Source organism: Rhododendron vialii, chromosome 8a (assembly GCF_030253575.1).
Source record: "Rhododendron vialii isolate Sample 1 chromosome 8a, ASM3025357v1".
NCBI lineage: Eukaryota > Viridiplantae > Streptophyta > Magnoliopsida > Ericales > Ericaceae > Rhododendron > Rhododendron vialii.
In genome coordinates this window covers 29,758,738-29,775,640 of record NC_080564.1, presented here as the reverse complement: position 1 = coordinate 29,775,640, position 16,903 = coordinate 29,758,738, and the positions used below count along the sequence as shown (strand labels likewise).

Genomic DNA, 16,903 nt, shown 5'->3' with positions numbered 1-16,903 from the left:
ATGCTCCGCCAAGCCCAAGATGAAGAGCTAGGGTAGCAAGCATCCCAAAAAGAAGTGTTGTGGAAATACTTGCCTTTAAAGAGGTACTTGCCTAAGGATTGGGGGTTTTGTAGCAGCCTCCATCCTTGTTTAGCAAGAAAAGCTAGTTTAAAAGCATGGAGATCTCGAAATCCCAGCCCTCCTTCAGCCTTACGATCACAAAGTTTATCCCAACTCACCCAATTAATTTTGCACTCCCCAACCTTAGACCCCCACCAAAATTTGCGGATGGCATTACAAATATCTTTGCAAATCCATTTTGGCAAAAGGAAACACTTCCGTGAAGTACCATAATATCACATTCCCTTTACCCTTATTATATTCTATGCAAAAAATTCGAAATATAACAAGTATATATTTTGATAAAAAATATATATGTCATAACGCCAGCTTCGAGTTCAAAATCATAACTCCTCCATTATCCATAGTATCACTGTTGTTTGGTAAGTATGATAACATCAATGAGTACCATAATAACCGAAGTGAATTTATATCTTTTAATTCTACTTTATAATCATGTACCTCTTATGATTTATTAATCGTAATTGGACTATTCGATTTAGTGGAGCAATGGTTTGGTGATTACTCCTACACTACCCTATATAGATCACATCTAACTAATTGTCACAGTTGTTAATTTGCCATGTTGATTCAAATGATTCGATCAATAGGTTAAATACTTACTCAATTCAATTGGTTCACTTTATTCCTTTGTATCGATCGTCATTCATCATTGTTAACCTCCATCACTTTTAATTACCATTTTTTTTTGGTAAACATCACTTTTAACTACCATATCTGCTAATTCCTATCGACCATTTAAGTGGTTCAAGCAAATTGATTAATTGAACTCTCAGTCAAATCAAATCGGTCACTTTTAAGTAATTTTATTGATCCCCTAATCAGTGTCAATCACTCCTACTAGCTAATAACTGTATGACGTTTGCAAATGATGTCATTGGACAATTCAAATGGTTTACAAATTGATTAAACTCTTAATTACACAAGTCGGTCTACTGTAGCCAATTACATCGATTAATCATTTAAGCGGTACTCTGGCGCAAACTGATTGATTCTTGTCACTATCATGCTAGTCAAATCAAATGATCCAATTAATTGTTTAGATAGCTTAATCAAATTGAATAGTCTAAATTCACAATAGCTAACATAGTCTAATTTAATTTGCCATGTTGATTCAAATGATTCGATCAATTGGTTAAATACTTACTCAATTCAATTGGTTCACTTTATTCCTTTGTATCCATCGTCATTGATCATCGTCAACCTCCATCACTTTTAACTACCTCTTTTTTTTTTTTGGTAAACATCCCTTTTAACTACCATATCTGCTAATTCCTATCGAACATTTAAGTGGTTCGAGCAAATTGATTACTTGAACTCTCAATCAAATCAAAATCGGTCAATTTTAAGTAATTTTATTGATCCCCTAATCAGTGTCAATCACTCCTACTAATAGCTAATAACTGTATGACATTTGCAAATGATGTCATTGGACAATTCAAATGATTTACAAATCGATTAAACTCTTAATTACACAAGTCGGTCTACTATAACCAATTGCATCGATTAATCATTTAAGCGGTACTCTGGCGCAAACTGATTGATTCTTGTCACTATCATGTCAGTCAAATCAAACGATCCAATTAATTGTTTAGAAATCTTAATCAAATTGAATAGTCTAATTCACAATAGCTAACCTTCATTTTGAGTGAAGGTCTAATTGAGTCATAATATTTATTAATTATTTTGTTTACTTTTTGAAATAAACTAATCAAGTATTTATACAAATTTGTGCAAAAACCGAACTTATTAATTTCCATTTTTTTATACTAAGAAATAATTGAGGTCAATACATGAGAAAAGCATCTTATATATACTTGATTTTCTTTTATTGGTGCATTGTAGCTAAGAATGTGAAAAAAATACATTAATCGTAGCTAACGTCTGGTGTAACAACTTTAATAGCGTTCTATTCCTATCGTGTTTCAAAAAAAAAAAAAAACTTTAATAGCGTTCTCGACAACCAAGTCCTTGATTCTGTTTCAAAGAAATTATAGAATCAGGAAAAAAAACCCATAGAGCAGCCCTTTTTGATGGTAAAGGTGAAGCCACGCATGACAATTGGTGTTACATAACACAATTAATCACCGTGCGGGTCTTGTTTGGCCACTCCCCCCATAGTCACGAGTCAGTGACTGAAGAATCCGGCTCCGACGTCTGGTTTCAGACAACTTTTCTTTTATTTTGTTGCATTTTGTATCGTTATTTTTGTTGTATTTTATTTCCGTATTAATATAATTAATTGAGTTGATCTTGTTTGTCCTTCCTCTATACTCTCTGAGCCTCTATCTAAATCCATATCTGTATAAAAACTAGCACTAACGTACAACATAAGTAATGAACTCCCCTATTTGTCTATTATATGAAAAACAGATAGTATAACAGAATCTTGAATTCAATACACGTCAAGAACAATAAAATAAATATACTTTTGGTGGCCATCGAGATTAGAAGGAACAAACCCCTTAGATAAAAACTTAATTCTTGGATCACCTTCTTCTCTCAGTCTCTAAATTAATTTCTAGAATAACTGAGTTAACTTTAACTGATCAAAAAACATAAGTACAAAGGTGCGTATTGTTAGTAAGAGTCATTAAGTGAGTCATTAGTCATTAAGTGAGTTGGTTAGTCGGTTAAAACCACTCCAATATCAGCTAGTAGTTTGTTAGTTTGTTAAGAAAATGGTGCTGAGCTGTAGATAGTGAGTGAGGTTGGTATATAAGGTGTTGGCCTCTTTTCCTCTGTAATCAAGAATGACATAACAAAAATTCAGAAAATGAAAGTTCAGTTTCTCTCTCTCTTCTCTAGATTAGGGTTTATATTTTCTATATGGTATCAAAGCTACTCGACGGCAGTCTTGCGATCTTGTGGCCTAAGCTACAAATTGGTCTTCTCTGCGTTCTCGTCTTGAAATTTTGTGCCCTACGTTTCTTCGATTCCTTGTGATTTTTACAAATCGCCATGGCTACGACAGAGGTAACTCTACCATCATCTCTGGTGTTCCTCGTTTCTAATTTTCACTCCTTTGTTACTATTAAACTGGACAGCACCAATTATTTGATGTGGAGAATTCAGATTGAGAACGTAATGCGCGCAAATGGTTACTTTGAGTTTCTTGATGGTTCTTCTACTTGTCCTCTTGCACAAATTGCGAATTCTGAAGGAAATCTGGTGCCAAATAATAAGTGTGCACTCTGGAAGCTTATAGATACACAACTTCTCATGTGTTTGATTGCATCTTTGTCCCAAACTACTTTGCCATATCTGTTAGGGTTACATAGTGCTCATCAAGTGTGGGAATCATTGTCAAATCGGTATAATTCTTTGTCCAAAAGTCATGTACAAGATCTCAAAGGGAAATTGTTCTCCATTACCAATACCTCTGCTATTGAACATTACGTTGATACTATTAAGGAGTATTCACAAAAGTTGATTGCTGCTGGCAGTCCAGTTGATGAGGATGATTTGATTTTCCATACACTAAGAGGCCTACCTCCTGTCTTTAATAGTTTCAAGACAACTGTAAGGGCTATGAGAACCAGGGGTGATCTTCTTTCTTTTGATCAAGTGGTAAATATGCTTCATGGAGAAGATCAACTTATCCAGGACTCTTCTGCAGAAACTGCTAGTAGTTCTCATTCTGTGTTGGTTGTAACACATGGTTCTCAACCAGCACAGGGCCCAATTTCTACCTCTTTATCATCCATGAATGCACCATTTATTGAATACCTCATCTGTCTCTAGTGGTCTATCTCAGTCTGGAGGTCAGATTGTTTCTCCTCAGTTGGGATCTTCTGGCTTCTATGAACCAGCTCCTACAACTGTTCAAGTTTCCTCTCCATCTGTGCTTGGACCATCACCATCACATGCATCTGGAGAGCACTCTCAACCTCAGTACTTCTCTTCACAATTATTTCCTACTCCATTCAGAGGTGTTATCAGAGGCAGGGGTAGAGGTCCTAGACCACCTTGTGACATATGTGGCAGAAGTAACCATACCACAAATTATTGCTATTATAAATCTTCATTTCCACAGCAGTTTTACTCTCCACAGCATTTTCAACAAGTATTGCCATATGTTCAAAGAGCTCAGTGGAGGTCATCTATTCAGTCTCAGCCTTGGTTAAATGCTTCTTCTTCTTGGGTGAATGCAAGTGTACTAATGTACCAACCTCAGCTTCCTCCTATGTCTCAACCTCAACTCCTGTCATCCTCAAGGCCTTCTTTTTCACCTCAGCAGTTTGTTTATCAACAACAGCTTTCACAGGCACATCTTGCTGGCTATCCTACACAGCCAACACAGGCCAATTTTGCTGGATATACTGATCCTTTCACTGCTGCACCTATGCAGTCCTTTGGTGGAATGATACCAGGAGGAGCATTATCAAATAGCCCATCCTTCTCAGGGTTTACTGGTGGATACTCTCATGTTTCTTCCTCAGTTACCAGTCCATCTACTCACCCATGGTTCTTTGATAGTGGTGCTACCAACCACATCACTAACAATATGCAAAATTTGGCTAATCCTCAACCTGCTACTGCACATGATGGCATTATGGTTGGCAATGGGTCTCAGTCACAGGCTTCTCACACTGGCAGAGGTTTGATATCAACTCCTTCATTCAAATTTCAGCTTTCTCATGTTCTTCACACTCCTCAAATCACTCATAACTTGCTTTCCGTTTTTCAGTTTGCCAAAGATAATAATTGTTCTCTCATTTTTAATTCCTCTGGTATTGAAATTCAGGACAAGATTACTCGCAAAATCTTGTACAAGGGACCATGTCACAGGGGTCTGTATCCAATTCTGAACTCCTCTGAGCACTGTTCTGGTCCTCTTTCATCCACAGCTTTTGTAAGCTCTTCTTCTTCTTCAGCCATGGTTTGGCATCAGAAACTTGGGCATCTTAGCTTTCCTTTGTTTACTTCTTTAATAAAACAGCATGGCTTACCTGTTTCTAAGTCTCATTTGCTTAATTGTACCTGCTGTAATATGGCTAAAAGCCATAAACTTCAGTTTTCTAGGTCTACTACTTGTACTACTGCTCCTTTTCAGTTAGTTCATCTGGATGTATGAGGACCATCCCCCATACCATCTCATAAAGGATTTAGATATTACTTGTTGATTGTGGATGATTTTTCTAGATTCACTTGGTTGTTCCCTCTTCACTATAAATCTGAAGTAAAGCATGTTATTGCCCAATTTAAGGCTTATGTCTCTACTCAATTTCACACTACCATTCAAACTCTACAGAGTGATAATGGGGGTGAGTTCATCAATAATTTCCTTCTAACCTTGTTTTTGACTAATGGAGTGATTCAACAAACTTCTTGTCCTCATACTCCTGAGCAAAATGGGCTAGCTGAAAGGAAACATAGACACCTTATAGAAACCACTATCACTCTTCTTCTTCAAGCTAATATGCCTTCTACTTTTTGGCTTGAAGCATTAACCGCTGTTGTGTATCTTCTCAATAGATTACCTCACACTAGTCTTAATTTTTAGATTCCATATACTTTGTTGTTTCACACATCTCCTGACTATAACTTTTTAAAACCTTTTGGATGTTGTTGCTTTCCTTGGCTAAAGCCTTATACTTCTCATAAATTGATGCCCAAATCAACACCTTGTGTTTTCTTAGGTTATTGTCCTCACACCAAAGGATATAGGTGTTTTGATCCTAGCACAAACAAAGTATATGTGTCTAGGCATGTCAAGTTTGTGGAAACAGATTTTCCTTACCCAACTTTGACTACCTCTTCTATTTCTTCTTCTTCTCCTCCTACATCCTTTCATGTTCCTTTAACTGCGTTTGAAGAAATTACTATTCCTGTTTCTTTATCTGATCCTGTTAACCCTCCTGTCACTCTTCCTCCTCCTCATGTTGTTTCTTCTGCTAATCCCTCTATTCCTACAGTTCCTATTTTCTCTTCAGCTATTCTTGACCATTCTAGTTCTGTGTGTCCTCCAATATCTCCAGTTTTGTCTTCTGCTCAACCTTCTTCTTTCTCTTTGTCTTCTCCCACTGTGTCCCATTCAGAATCTGTTACTTTTGATCTTGGGAACACGATTCCTCAATCTGCTGAAACTTTTGCTCCAATCTTATCTTCTCCTCTTGCTGTTTCTAGTTTATCTCCCAATCATTCTATGGTTACTAGATCCAAAAATGGCATTTTCAAACCAAAAGCTATTTTTAGTTTGAATGTAGTTGATGTTCCTGTTCCTTTGCCAGACAAGGAACCTGTCAATTTTTCTGAAGCTATTAGGTATGCTGTTTGGCAACAAGCTATGAGTGAGGAATACACAGCCTTGATCAAATAGGGAACCTAGACTCTTGTCCCTCATCCTTTGGGTGCAAATGTAATTGGATGCCAGTGGATATTCAAAATTAAACGACATTCTGATGGAACTATTGCAAGATATAAGGCCAGATTAGTTGCTAATGGTAATCAACAACATGAAGGGATTGACTTTACAGAAACTTTTAGCCCTGTTATTAAACAACCAACAGTTAGGGTCATTCTTAGCATGGCTGTCCATCATGCTTGGCCTATAAAGCAACTAGATGTGTCAAATGCTTTCTTACATGGCATTATTGCTGAGGATGTATATATGCGGCAACCCTTAGGGTATAAGGATCCTAATCATCCTCAGTATGTGTGTAAGCTCTCTAAAGCTCTTTATGGGTTAAGACAAGCACCAAGAGTGTGGTATTCTGTCTTTTCTGGTTTTCTTATTCAAAAGGGGTTTCATCAGAGCAAAGCTGATTCATCTGTGTTTATCAAGCAAACGCCTGCATGACTGACTTTGGTTTTAGTATATGTGGATGATATTTTGATTACTGGAAGTGATTCCTCCTATATTACAGAATTCATCTCACTTCTCAGTTCTAAGTTTGTGATGAAGGATCTTGGTGCCCTTAGTTGTTTTCTTGGGATTGAAGTTCTATATCATGGTTCTGATGTTCTTTTGTCTCAAACCAAATATGCCTCTGATCTCTTAACCAAAGCAGGCATGTTGGACTGTAAACCCAGTCCTTCTCCTTCCTCATCCAAACCAGCAATTTATGATCCTGATCCTGATTTTTCTGATGTACATTGGTTTAGAACTATTGTGGGCTCTCTTCAATATTTGACTCTTACTAAGCCTGAGATATCTTATGCTGTAAATGTTGCATGTCAACACATGCGTAGCCCAAAGCATAGTCATTTTGTGGCTGTGAAACGAATTCTCAGGTATATCAAAGGCTCACTTCATCAAGGCCTGGTTTATACTCCTAGTAGTTTGTGTTTAATTAACTGCATTTTCAGATGCTGATTGGGCAGGAGATCGAATAGACAGAAGGTCAACCACTGGTTATTGCTTGTTTTTGGGTTCTAATCTTATTTCTTGGAGTGCCAAGAAACAACACACTGTTGCTAGGTCTTCCACAGAAGCAGAATATAGATCCTTAGCCCAAACTGCTGCTGAAGTTACATGGGTTCAGACTTTGTTGCTAGAACTTGGTATATCTGTTTCTGTTCCTCCTACAATTTGGTGTGATAATTTGTCTGCCATTGCCCTAGCTGCTAATCTTGTCTATCATGCTCGAACGAAGCATGTAGAAATTGATTATCATTTTGTCTGAGAGAAGGTTTTATCCAAGCAACTTCTAGTTCATCATGTGGGCACTGAAGATCAAGTGGCAGATGTGTTTACCAAATCTTTATCTACTGCTCGTTTTCTTTTTCTTAAACACAAACTCATGGTTGTTGACACACCCATGAGTTTGCAGGGGCATGTTAGTAAGAGTCATTAAGTGAGTCATTAGTCATTAAGTGAGTCATTAGATGAGTTGGTTAGTTGGTTAAAACCACTCCAATATCAGTTAGTAGTTTGTTAGTTTGTTAAGAAAATGGTGCTGAGCTGTAGATAGTGAGTGGGGTTGGTATATAAGGTGTTGGCCTCTTTTCCTCTGTAATCAAGAATGACATAACAAAAATTCAGAAAATGAAAGTTCAGTTTCTCTCTCTCTTCTCTCTTCTCTAGATTAGGGTTTATATTTCCTATACGTATTCTACCTTTTTATATAGGAGAGAAGAGGATAACATGCAATTAAAAGACACATATCTCTTTTATTAGTTAGAGTTTTCCTTTATCTAAAATTTCAATTAGTTATCATGATGAACCTTTATCTTTTAATTGGTTGATCAGATAGTGGAGTCTCAATTGCACCAAACATACACAAAAAGTGAAGGCTACTAGGCCACACTAAATAGGAAAAATCTAACACTTTATTTACAAGTAATCGGGAAGAAAAAAAGTGTAAAATTGAAAGAGTGGAGAAAAATTAGGATGTTAATTTGATAGTTTGAGTCAATACTAAAATTTGAGTGGAGAGGAATTAGGATGTTTGATAGTTTGAGTAAAATTTTAGCAATGAATTGTCAAGCCTGGTTTCCCAAAATAAGTCTGGAGTTTTTTTTGTTTTTTTTGTTTTTTTTTTTGTCCTTGTTCAGTCTTCTAATTAATCCACCCTTATTAGATAGATCCTAAACCAAAATATTCAACTTTTTTTTTTCTGGTGACATTATTTTTTCTATCGTATATATGATGATTTTTCTTTCATATAAAACCTTCACACATTAACATAAAGTTCGATTGACCCGTGGTTTAACTCTGGACGTACTTTGTATTTTGTTCTTAATACTTTCTCTCTCACAAATTTTAGTAGTTTATGATGCTTTCAAAAGGCGGTGTATGTCATGCTCTCGCTTCTAGTACTTTTGTTCGTGCTCATGTACGAACATTATGTGGTTTGGTATTGATTCCAATTTTAAAATGGAAAAAAAAAATGTGGAGTTTTTTTTGGTAAAATCAAATAGGGGTACTATCTCGTTCACAAAGACCCCAGCGAGCTAGAGCAACAAACAGAAGCATTATTTCACTGTGTGATTTTCATTTACTTAGTATTGGTTTCATCCTTTCTTGTTATCTATATGTTTTCTCCTTTTATAACATAACTACATAAATTTCACAGACGTCAAACCCAGAAGTATTATTTCCCTGCTTGACCGCGCGCGGTGTTGTTATGATTTCCGAGTAAAACTATTGCAGAAAAGATGAGCAATTTTGGTCACCCTCATCTCGGTGAGGTATGTCGCCGAGTGTTTCATTTAGGTAATTAGAACCACTATTCGAACAAATTAATTAATTTGATTTGTCAGAACATTTAAAACTTCAGCTTAATCGAATCTTGATATGTACTATCGAAAAGGTCCACTTCTAGGGTTTAGTAACGGATAGAGCAAATTTGGACTATCTTGCTTAGTACATCTCGATATTTGATTGAGCGGAACTTTCGCGTGGTCTTCTAATAAACAAATTCGTACAAAATAAACATGCAATTCTAATTACTGATCAATCAGAACCTGCGCTGCAACATATCTCACCGGATGTGGATAAAGTTGCCCTTGCGAGAATTACCAAAATTGCTTTCAAATTAAGATTGTTCGAATACTTTTTGTCGTTCGTTGTAACTTAGCACAATAAAGAAAGAAGGTTTCCTTGAATCATACAAATCATAACGGCATACCAGCTGAGCAGTTACCGTGACGTGTCCTGCTTGGATTCGTCTCTCCACTGCATGGCTAACAATTGTTGAGTAGCTTCACTATCCAGCGAAACATACCATGGTTAGTCGGTGATTTTGCTTCCAAACATACCCAAGATCAAGATTCGATTATTGGAGTCACGTTGCAAGATCAAAGTAATTCTTTATAAATTTCTTAATTCTGTTGTGAATAATCTGCTTTTGACCAGTGCGGGGAGGTGCTTAATTGAGGTACGCATAAACTCATGCTCTAACCTTTGAACAAATTAAAAAGAAAAAGAAACTTCCAAGCATACCCGTCCATGGTACATACAAATGGTGCAGCTTCAGAAACGATTGTATATATGGAGAGAGAGAGAGAGAGAGAGAGAGAGAGAGAGAGAGAGAGAGAGAGAGAGAGAGAGAGATGGCGGGTGGTGGTGGTAAGGAGGCATTGGCAGTGTGCAGTAACAAGAGCTTGGGAATAGGAATAACAATGTGGGACATAGAAAGTGGGGACCATCTTCTTCACCTACCAACCTGTGCTTCATTACCTCATGGACTCACCTGTTTGGGGAACCAGTGCCTTGCGGCTTCCCAGATACACAGGCAGGGTTCAGTTGCTGGTGGGGTCATCTTTATTTGGCCCTTCAATAAGGTAATTCTTCTCATACTCTCTCTCCTTCAAAGCTTGTGGATTGTTTCTTAATTTGTGAGTTGTAGTTTGTTTTCTGGTGATTTGGCACCAAAACAGATTCGTTCTTTGACGATGAATAAAATTCGACTCCGAAAATGCAAAATTCGTCGCTGTTGCTTTTGGGGACAAAAAATTCCGTCGCCTTATGTTTCACCCCAAAGAGGTGCCACCATTTGGTGAAGAATTAATTTTTTCGGCGTCAAACATACATTTTGGCAATGAAATTTTTTTCCGTGATTATAGTTTGGGGAAGTGCTACAATACACACCCCTTATTTGGGTGTGTATCATATGCACCCTCATTAAAATACACCAAAATATTATGAATTCCAAAATGTTACGAATCTATTGCTAAAAAGTTACGAATCATATTGTTGAAAAGTTACGAATTTTTAGTATAAAAGTTACGATACGAAATAAAATGTTATGAATGATCGGTCCTACAAGTAATTTTTTATGAGGTGGCGCAATATGAACCACACAATAGGTGCATATGGTACACACCTTGAAGGGGTGTGTATTGAAGACTTTCCCGTTGGTTTAAGATAAACTGTATCCGTATCTAGTAGCGGATGCATGATTTACGGAGTATATTTAGCGGGGTCTGAGTTGGTACTACTACATTGATAACAAACATGTATATGTCAAAAGTACATATTGCCATTTACTAGGCCTGAGGAAGAGATGAAATTAATTGTAGAGACGAATTAATTGTAAGCATGTACATAGTCGTCACTTAAATGTACACATGTGAAAAAAATAATTGATTACTTAGAATTTCATGGGGTTTTTTCACTCACATATGGAACTTTTAATAGATTTTTAACTCAAGGACGGACTTTAGAATTTCATGGGGTTTTTTCACTCACATATGGAACTTTTAATAGATTTTTAACTCAAGGACGGACTTGCTGGACCAATCCCATTGAAATTTTTGAAATTAACATGAAAAAATAATACAATTAGTGAAAATATTTGAGTTGTTCAGGGGCCTAGGCACCCTCTTGTGTCCGCCCGCGCAAATGAATCGTAGTTCAATTTGAATACGACGGAATACTTTGTGACTCGATCCTCATATATTCTATACATAAGCGTCATCAATTCTAAATTTTAGATCAGATTTTTTTAAATGGGCTCTGAATCAGGTATCTTTACTTCTCATAATTGACCGTTGGATTACTCGGAATTCTCCCTCTCTCTCTCTCTCTCTCTCTCTAATTAGAAGTTGGAGAGCTTGTAGATATTTTCCCCATGATCGAGTGGAATGTTATGGCTATCCTTGATGTTTTCTTTGAATTTGAATCATGTAAAGTTTTGGACTCTAGCTGTGTCGTCCTGTCCCTTAGGCACTTCCGATAGGTTGTTATGTGAGCATCATTCTCACGCGGTAGACGAGTTCACAAAGCCACTGGGCTCAAGTCGAGCCCGCTTGGCAATATAGTCCTATGAACCAGGCGTCGTACGTGTAGAAGACACCGGAGAGACTTTGTTCTGCTCGCGCCATGGCAGGGCGCTAGAAACCCATGGGTGACCGATCCGCTAGTCTAGAGTTCCCGAGTCTTGCCCAGGTAGCTAAACTGGTCGTCCCCCCTCCACCCTTTTTGGTTAGCAATACAAAGTCGCGGGCCTTATTCTCTAGCTGGCTCTGGTGGATCACCCTTTTGCTTAATGTTCAGTCGGCGTTGATTCTTGATTTATGGGGCTCGAGCTGATTTTTACCTTTTTCCTTATCCCAAACCTGACGTGATGTGTTGAAAAAATGTACTTATTCGATCAATGTCTAAATGAAGAATATTGCAACTTACTAGCAGAGATGACAATAAGCTTTTTACCTTAGGCTATTAGCTAGGTCTGTATCTCCAACGAATGCTTCTGCTCCTGTATTTCCCACTGCTATCCCAGCTATTTGTGCTTGGACTCGGGGAAACTCGATCTGCCAGGTATGGATCCGAAGCCTAGGTCCTTGTTAGTTATAACTTGTAACCCTGCTGAATAAGATAGTTTGTTTCAGGTTGCCAAAGAATCATTATGTCAGTTTAGTTTTTGGCAGGTAATCATAATCCATTCATAGCTCCCTCACATAGAAAATTATTTTTAAAATGACATAAAAAAGCCTACCTGGCTTTGGCTTCGCTATCGCTCATGACTTGTATTGTAAACGTAGTTTTGTAGTCGGCCCATTGTTTCTGTGTTTCATATGGCTTACCAGAATCTCTCATTTTGTTTGTTACCATTTGGTCCTTTTTATCTTGATTTGGGTTATGAGAAGATTGGCAAAATGGCAATGAGATTGAAGCATATTTTCACTACTTTGTCACCTTCATCTATTACGATGAATTTTGTCGAAATCCATTAAGCTTTCACTTTTCAAAAGTTCTTAGAGCTTATAGACCCTTTTTATCTTGAAAACTAACTTCTTAGTATTTGAAAGAGAGACTAATTCTGTTGATATGCGACATTGACATCTAGTCTCAAGCAACCATCCGGAGCTACCCAATAGAGGCCATTGGACCACTAGCAAGCACAAAGGATGGCTTATATCTTGTCGGCGGAGCTCCTTCTGGAAATGGTTATGTTTGGGAGGTTAATAAACTCTTTCCTTAATCTCAGCTCTAGACGTTTACATCAGAATAGTTGTCTTGTAATTTATTTTTTTCCCGTGGCTGCCCCTAGGCCTCTCCCCCCGGTATCTCCTCTTAGAAGACTTTTAAGTTAAATCGATCTCAGAGACTACAAATTCTTGAAATTACTAGACCTTTTTAACAAAGAGAATTTATAGAGGTGTCAAATATTTTCTACCCGAGAATTCTCTATATTGTCTAATTTTCAGGTCTCATGTGGGAGGTTGCTCAGGACTTGGTGCGTGCATCATAAGTCACTAACGTGCTTGTCATTTTCTGGTGATGATTCTTTTCTTATTTCTGGTTCAGTAGATGGCACGATCGTTGTCTGGCCTATGATAGGGTAAAAGCTGTATCTTTCATTCTTCAACAGTTCATAATTCCTATACGCACGCTGTTTAGTCCTTTTGTATATCAAGAAAACTAAATGACATACTCCGTAATGACATTGTTATGGTCTGTTTGATGGAAGTTTGCTAGATGAGGCAGATTGTTGGAACTCGCCTTCTCTGTTGAATTTCTCGTCAGAGCATTCTGCCTCAGTGACCAGTATATTGACAACATTAAGCAGCTCGAGTTCTTTTTTTGTGTCTAGCTCCCTTGATGGCACATGCAAGGTCTCTTAGCTTGTGTAATGTTTCAGAGTTATCATCGCAACTGCCAACTTTTCCTCGCTCATAAGGTTTTTTATTCGTTTAAGGTATGGGACCTAGTAACAGGAAAGCTGTTGCAGAATCTAGCTTTTCCGCTGCCCATAACTGCAAGTGTTCTTGATCCAGCAGAAAATATGTTGTTTTCTGGAAGTGCAGATGGGAGAATTTTCATGAGCATGCTGGATGTTGGACTAGTGGAAGATTCGTCTATTGTTTCAGAGGATGAACCATTTGTGCTGAAGGGACACAAGTAATGGGCAACTTCGTTGGAATTTTCACAATGCTTTATAGAACACAAATAGTCTGTTTTAGATGTGGATCCGTAGTTGGTGAAGTAACCAAGTCCAAGCTAATCCTTTATGATGTTAGTAATTTGTAGGGACACTTTGTTTATGTATGATCATTTACAAGTACACCAACCAAAAATATGATCGTTTACAAGTACACCAACCAAAAATACCGAATTGACGAATTCATTGATCATGTAGCGGATCTATAACTGCTTTGGTATTCTGTGGAGCGGGTCTGATATCTGCATCTGAGGACTGTACTGCCTGCCTTTGGGATGTCGTAAATTGTGCAATCGTCCGAATATTCTGCCATCGACGAGGCAAGTAAATCTTAATCTTTTGCTTTTCTTGATATCCAATAAGTTGTCCAACTCCAATTGTTGGAGGTTTGTATATTCTTTCTGCTAGTTTATCTGTTTTCCTTTTCTGTTGAATCTACCATGTGCTTTCATCTATCACTGAAAAATCAACAATCAAGAATGCCGTTCACATTTATTCGCAGGCCCCATTACTAATTTGGTTGTGATCCCGCAATCATCACTGCTCCCGAGGATGAACCATCACAGAGCCACTAATCGCGTCCAAGTGTCCATGCTTGATAAGTATCCTAAGCCAGTGGATTCCTCCAAAGGAGTGCTTACTTTCCTACCGTCACATTCTTCCGAAAGAGATCACAGTATTGCCTCGGAGTTTCAAAACACCAATTTACTGAAACAACAGATTCTTGATTTGGAGGTTTCCTCTCTAACTGTCAATTTTACAGAATTCTTGCATAGAATGCATGACTTTTTGAGATCTTCCGTTTCATTTCAAATCAAGAAATTCATTATTGTGGCTCATATCTTTGAAATGTCTGCATAGTATTCTCATACCATACCCGATGAAAATTTTGTACGTAGTTTGTTTTTCCGTTTAAATATTGCTCCATAGACTAGGGATGTTTTACTGGATTTCTAATAAATCCAGGCATTTTGCTAAAAATTCCAAACTAAAGAAGCTGGCTTATAGATAGCTAAGTTGTTCGGTCTATTCTAAATTCGAGTCATGCTCTTTTGCCTTTCGACTTTTTGGGAAAGAATCGGGCTAAAAAAGATGGGTTTTATCTAAGATGCAACTTGTATGAACTGTTTTAGGTGGCCTTTGTTTACACGTTAGTCTTTTGATGCTAGATAACCCAGAAGCTGGCTTCGTTTAGCCATCCCCAAACACAGCCTTAAAAGCAACAACATAGTGCACTATCATGCCTTTAACTTGCTTGTTTTGACAGAATGGGGGGACACCGGCAGCTATCCAAATGATGGTGGAAACGAGCATAGAGAGTCAAGCTTGGGCCGCGAGAATGACAAAACATGTAATGGAGATGAACAAGCATTTACAGTCGCGATTGCTCGACATGATGCAATGCCGATTACTGCAGGACCCTCCCGATGCTAGTAGCTCAGCCGCGATTCGAAAGAGAAAGAAGACCAATTTCGAAAGTTTGTCGTTGCGAGGGGAGGAACAGTCACAGCCAGAATCACAAGGTTCTTAATTGGCTTGTAAGTTGGAATTCCTTTTCTGAGTTTCCCCTACCATATGCAAAAATATTTGAGATCAAACTCAGTTATGCAAGGTTGTAAACAGTGGTGGAGTCAGGATTCAGACGCGGGGTGGCACTGTTGATTGGAATTCCTTTTCTGTGTTTCCTTTTTTTTTGGTATTTTTGAAACGGGAGGTTGGCACGTGCCAACCCCCCTCTTAAGTCCGCCTCGGTTGTGAATCTTGTGATACAAACTGTAATGGTCATTGCTCGACATGATGCAATGACAAATTGGGACTCGGTAAATGTAATTTCTTCATGCATTTATATCTTATAAAACAATATATGTTTTGGATCCTGTTGTGCTTCACCCACGTTGGATAATTTTCCTATGGTTTGGAAGATGTATTCACGCGATTTGGCAGTGAGCAAGGAATTGTTATTGGCATGAAAATCTACCAAGGGTGGTGTTTGATTTGGGAGTGGTTTTCTTATAGATTGGAATCTTGGTGAAGCTTGGAGACCAAGTCCAAGTCTAATTAGGAAAAGAGAATCAGAGAAATACCAAATTGGTTAGCCATGCAATATATTGGTTTCCTTCCATACGGCTGTTATAGTTTGCATGTATATATACCTTGGTTTGGTACGAGATATATGCAATGTGTGTGAGAGATACACAATTGGTGAAAGCAAGAGAGAAAAAAATATATTGTGAGAATGAGGGAGAGATAAAAAATATTAGTGAGCGTGGGCTTGGGGATTAATATTTTTCTATCTCATTGTACTCGATCAATATAGTGGAATTTCTCTTTTGTTTGTGGAGTAGGTATTGAGATCGAACCACGGAAATCTTGTGTTCTTTATTTTTTCTTGTGCTTGTTTAATTTTGTGGCGTGCTTCCGTTGCGGCGAGGGACTAAAAATCCCAACAGATCCAAACTCTATCTCATGAAAATACATGCTAAATCATATCTGCCCAACTTCGATCGACGTGATTTTTGATATGACTGATGCTGTCAACAAAATATAACAAGTAAACGACTCTGGTCATTTTTAAAGACTTGGGAGGAGCCTGCAAATACCCCAACTGAGGTGTAATCGCCAAAGGGAATGGAGTCGGGGTCCCTATAATGCACTATTTTTGCATTCGTTCGGCAATCAATGGTCCAGATTTTTTTACATGTAAGGTAAGTATGTTGCATGTAGGATAATATTTGAAATATGAATAATTGACTTTTTGACAGTTCATTGGACACTATAAGGACTCAGAATCTAACTAGTATCTTTGCACTGAAGTATTTTAATCACAAATTGGCGTAATGATTCATATTGAATAAATTTTCCCTAATTGTGTGGACAAAACGGTGCCGGGATAACACACAATTGGAATTTATTAGTAGAGTATCAATAAAACTAAGGGTACACCATTTGGG

At 37.7% G+C, this 16,903-nt stretch overlaps 2 protein-coding genes across 2 annotated transcripts; both read left to right on the top strand.

Annotated features, from left to right (window-relative positions):
• Positions 1–2,920: 2,920 nt before the first annotated feature.
• On the top strand, positions 2,921–7,925 carry LOC131335146 (uncharacterized). The gene is made up of 2 exons (XM_058370376.1): positions 2,921–4,721; positions 4,868–7,925. Exons 1-2 carry the CDS (start codon positions 3,830–3,832, stop codon positions 4,939–4,941), a joined length of 966 nt encoding a protein of 321 aa, XP_058226359.1. The 5' UTR covers positions 2,921–3,829; the 3' UTR covers positions 4,942–7,925.
• A 2,159-nt stretch (positions 7,926–10,084) lies between these two features.
• On the top strand, positions 10,085–15,641 carry LOC131335145 (protein ROOT INITIATION DEFECTIVE 3-like). Its single transcript, XM_058370375.1, has 8 exons — positions 10,085–10,350; positions 12,858–12,971; positions 13,219–13,352; positions 13,482–13,626; positions 13,710–13,912; positions 14,151–14,272; positions 14,455–14,687; positions 15,220–15,641. Exons 1-8 carry the CDS (start codon positions 10,120–10,122, stop codon positions 15,481–15,483), a joined length of 1,446 nt encoding a protein of 481 aa, XP_058226358.1. The 5' UTR covers positions 10,085–10,119; the 3' UTR covers positions 15,484–15,641.
• The last annotated feature ends 1,262 nt before the right edge of the window (positions 15,642–16,903 follow it).